General features: G+C 35.1%; 1 protein-coding gene across 1 annotated transcript in view; it reads left to right on the forward strand.

The window, feature by feature from the left end:
• Nucleotides 1–3,478, forward strand: part of HECW2 (HECT, C2 and WW domain containing E3 ubiquitin protein ligase 2) — a 246,869-nt gene extending 243,391 nt beyond the window's left edge. Inside the window, exons 28-29 of the mRNA XM_007447815.1 lie at nucleotides 1,266–1,271; nucleotides 3,367–3,478. Of these exons, the coding sequence (XP_007447877.1) occupies nucleotides 1,266–1,271; nucleotides 3,367–3,478 (118 nt within the window). The remainder of the gene's footprint in view (nucleotides 1–1,265; nucleotides 1,272–3,366) is intronic.
• Nucleotides 3,479–4,940: the final 1,462 nt, after the last annotated feature.

The following is a 4,940-nucleotide window of genomic DNA, read 5'->3' on the forward strand; positions in this document are numbered from 1 at the left end:
TACCAGCACTACCAAAAGAAAAAAATAGACAATGAAAACCTTCTATTAGGTGTAAACATTAGCGATCATCTTTTCAACATTTCTTATCACAGCAACATGCTGAAGCAAGACAATGTATCAAAAATGGGTAACAAGTAACCAGATTAATATTGCTCTGTAAATAAAATGCATAACTAAATAAAAAGGTGAACAGGGTGGAAGAGATTAGCTAGAGATAAACAAGAATTAATCTCTTTATTTTGTAGTATTTCTTACAAATCAATAAGAAATCCTGAAGTTTTAAATAATAAGTTGACTTCACACTCATTAGGATGGCTATTATCAAAAAAAAAAAAAAAAAAAAACCAAAAATAACGAGTGTCAGTGAGGATGTAGGAAAATTGGAACCCATGTTCGTAACAGCACTTTTTTACAATAGTCAAAAGATGGAAACAACCCAAGTGTCCATCAGTGGATGAATGGATTAACAAAATGTAATATATACAAACAATAGAATATTATTCAGCTTTAAAAAAGAAGGGAAATTCTGACCCATGCTACAAAGTGGGCCTGGAAAATGCTAAGTGAAATAAGCCAGTCACAAAGGACGAATACTGTATGATGCCACTCACGTGAGGTTCTTAGAGTAGTCAAATTCATAGAGATGGGAAAAAGAAAGGTGGTTCCAAGGGCGGGAGAGAATAGGAGTTAGTGTTCAGTGGGTACAAAATTTCAGTTTGGAAAGAGGAAAAAGTTCTAGAGATGGATGGTGGTGTTGGTTGCAGAACAATGTGAATGTACTTCATGCCACAGAGCTGTGTACTTGATGATGGTGAAGATGATACATTCTATGTGATGGGTATCTTATCACAATAAAAACAATTTTTAAAGAAAAGATAAATGGGCAAAGGGGTGAACATGTAGATCACAAAGGACATGAACATATAGATCACAAAATGGGAAATGTTACAAACAAGCTGACTTGGGGAGAGATTCTCAGCCTTGTTGGTAACCAAAGAAATGGAAATGTTTAAATTTCATCTAAAAGAAGTACCATCTTTAGTCTAATGGGATAATGAATGTTACGTATCATCTGACACACAAAGTCTGGATGATAATTACATTCAAAACATATTTCTCTTCTTCCTCCCCTTTCCCTATGACAGATTTAAGTCTTCAGTTAATGTTTTTACACCAATGTTTTATACAAGATAGATATTTAAACCATTCCTAAGACTTTCAGTATGCTAGTTCAGTTTTTTAAAAAGTAAAACATTGTTCTTGAGACCCAAGTTCAGGCTCTGGTGTAAGGAAGGTGTAATATGGATTATGTTAAATGCAATTCTGAAGTGGTTTATTATATCAAAGAAAGTGTTTGCTTGCAAAGACTGATCAGGTGATATTCCCCCAATATATTCTAGAGTTTGTAATAACAAGAGTTGTAAACTCTGAGCCAGTTCTATCTCTGTGTCCTAAAACCGGTACAGACGGTCTCAGACTCATGAGGATTTGACTTACAATTTTTCGACTTTACAGTGGTGTGAAAGTGATACACTTTCAGTAGAAATCATATTTCCAATTTTGAATCCTGATCTTTTCTCAGGGTAGCAATATTCAGTGCCACACTCTCTCGTGATGCTGGACAGTGTCAGTGAGCCTCAGCTCCCAGTCAGCCACGTGATCATGAGGGTAAAAAAACTATACATATACAACCATTCTGTACCCATACAAACATTCTGTTTTTCACTTTCAGTACAATAGTCAATAAATTACATGAGATATTCAACTCTTTATTATAAAAGAGACTTTGTGTTAGATGATGTTGCCCAATGTAAGTAGGCTAATGTAAGTGTTCTGAGAATGTGCAAGGTAGTCTAGGCTAAGCTATGATATTTGGTAGGGTAGGTGTATTAAATGCATTTTTGACTTATATTTTCAATTTACGAGGGGTTTACCAAGATGTAACCCCATTGTAAGTTGAGGAAGATCTTTATTTTTCTAATATAACAGAGCCCTTTTGAGTTACTGTTTCTAATAAGCCATGTGGCCACACACCTGCTTTATCATCTCTTTGTTATCTCATAGTTTCCACGAGTCATGATTATCTTTTGGCAGTTTAATGAACGCAATTGGAGTAAATCTTTTTGATGGTAATGAAATGTAGCTAACAATATATATCTTATTAATTGGTCAAACACTGTGAGCCAGGCATTGTATTAAGCATGTTTCTGTGATTTCATTTAATCCTCATATCCTTCTGAAACAAATGATATGATTCTGATTTTTTAGGTGAGAAAACTGAGTGGCAGATTTTTAATAACTCACTGCAAATTACACAACTCGTTGGCAGAGCTGAAATTCAAACCCAGTTCTATCCAACTGTAGATCTCTGATCTTCCCATGACACTATGCTGCATCTAGGAGTATAACTATATGTCATTAGTATTAAAGTAATTTATAAGAATAAAAACTTAAACATGTGACTTTGTAAAAACAGCCTGTTAAAAATCACAGCTCCCAAAATTCCATATTAATTCAGGAGCATTTTTTTAAAGTCAAAGTTGTTTAGCTCCCACAAACAAACTGTTGTACATTCCAAATAAAATGCTTCCTATTTCATGTCAAAAGTGCAGATTTACTTCCTGATAAGATGTACTATTTGGAGACTGTCTATTTTTTATTGTGATTCAGGTGCAAATAACAGGAAAGCATATTTTTTTCCTATCTTGGCAAAAGGGGAGGTATTTCTAAAAAGAATGTAATGTAATGATTTAAATGGCCATTATTTTGCATTGTGAATTAGGAGAAAACAGATTATAGCACTGGAGTCAAAGAAGTAACAATGGTCTACTGACTTCGACAGGAAAGTCCAGCCAGGGAATTTCCCAAAACTCTAAGCCATGAGGCGTGTCTGCAGGTCTTCAGAGACACTCAGTGCTCTTCCCTGACCAACAAAATGAAAAAATGGAAAACCGTAGATTTTTTGAGAGACTTTCAGGCAAATGCCAACTCTGAAAATGAATTACTTTGCGAGAGTTTATAGTCATGTCTTTTAGGGAAAAGAAAAAATCTAACATCAAAAGAGAAACAAAAATTCAAACTTGTCTTTGTAATTCTTAGACAACTAAACAGTAATATGTATGTAATATGGATTTTAAACGGTTGTGAAAATGTAAGGAAAATATTTTTTAAAGGTCCTATTTCCCTTAAAGAAATTCAATTCTGAATTTTTCAAGTCGAAACGTTTTCACAGTGTTTCCAAAAGGAATGTGAAAATTGGCAACAAACCCATTTGAATATGAAAGACAAGCACAGGCAGACGCACAGAGAAACAATATCGTTTCACTCAAAGCGTTCTGAACTCTGTACTGCTTCTTCTGTTTGCAGAGCTCACACTTGTTTTAACCGTCTGGATCTCCCTCCGTACCCATCCTTCTCCATGCTTTATGAAAAACTCTTGACAGCAGTTGAAGAGACCAGTACCTTTGGACTTGAGTGACCTGGAGGCACAAATGCCCCGCTCCGTGTAGACAGGCAATTCCAGAAGCTGCCCTCTAGAAGAATGGCTGAACATTGGAAGTTTCAAGAGTACACTTCCATTAGAGTAAAGCTGAGTGCTGTTATTTTCCAGGAACACGTGTTCTGTCACATTTGGGGACTGGATAGTGGTAATGAGTACTCTTGGAAGGATTTGGGTGAGCTTGATGCCCAGGGAACCACCCAACAATCTTTCAATCAACAGTTCTTGACTGCCAAACTTTTTTCCGTTTGTTATGTTCCAAGACGAAGATGAACCTGTACACGATCAGCTCCATGATAACTTTTAGAGACTCAGGAGAATCTTGAAACTTACCTTTGAACATGATTCAAGCCAAACTGGCAGCACTTGGCCCAATCTCCAAATTAGTGCAAGTTAAATAATATAATAAAAACGAATATATCTCCTGAAAATACATTCATTTAAGCCCTAAGTTATAACAGAATATTCATTTTCTTGCTTATGAGTGCCTGCATGGTGTGCACCATAGGTTTCAGCTTTCATGGGACACGGTGAAAATGAAACCAAGTCAATATGAGGTAACCTTAAAGATTTGCAATAAGGTGGTCTGTGACAATGTATATGCAAAGTGGTATGTGTGTAATTATGGCCGAAGACAAACTGTTATTCAGTGAATTACTAATGACAGATTTTATGCTTTATAATGCATGAAAACAGTTTTAAAATAACTAGCAATTAATCACAGCATATCAGGAAAAAGTACACAGTGAGTTCTGTTTATTTTTTATAAGTTCATTATATTTATGTTCTCTAAGATGTATATAAGAACCTACCTATCATACTGTACGTATCATCTGTTCCATTTTCGTGTTCCATGCTTACTAGGGCATCATGCTAATATGTATCCTTTTAAGCAGTCTCAAAGGGAACAAAAGGGCCTTTTATATTTATAAAGGTACAAAAAATTCCCCAAAATATTTTGCACTGAATGTACCAAAGTTGAAGGGACATTACAATATGACTAACAGCAACTCCATCACTTGACAAGTATAATAGAAAATAGCTTCTAAATCAAACTCTCTTCACAGTGCCATGTCTACCACTACAAGGACTGTGCATCTAAGTAATAATTTTTTAAGATTCACTCTATGTGATAGTATGATATGCATTTATTTAAAATGCATTAGACTCTCTTCCATCCATCAGATACTTTTCAGGATGGCATTTAATACATATATTTCGTATTTCCCCCACTGCTTTTTATTTGTACAGCATCATTAAACACTAAGCTCAGTTAGGGAGCCATCAGAAACACCCAAGAGATCAGCTCTCTTTAGTAATAAGAATTCCATTCTCCCTCATCAGTGAAGACATCACAAATTGAAACTCTCAGTACTATATTTCTAAGCCTACATTTTCACTGATGCATAATTTTCTTATCAATATTAAGAAACAATTTTTC

This window comes from Lipotes vexillifer, unplaced genomic scaffold (assembly GCF_000442215.2).
Source record: "Lipotes vexillifer unplaced genomic scaffold, Lipotes_vexillifer_v1.1 scaffold555, whole genome shotgun sequence".
NCBI lineage: Eukaryota > Metazoa > Chordata > Mammalia > Artiodactyla > Lipotidae > Lipotes > Lipotes vexillifer.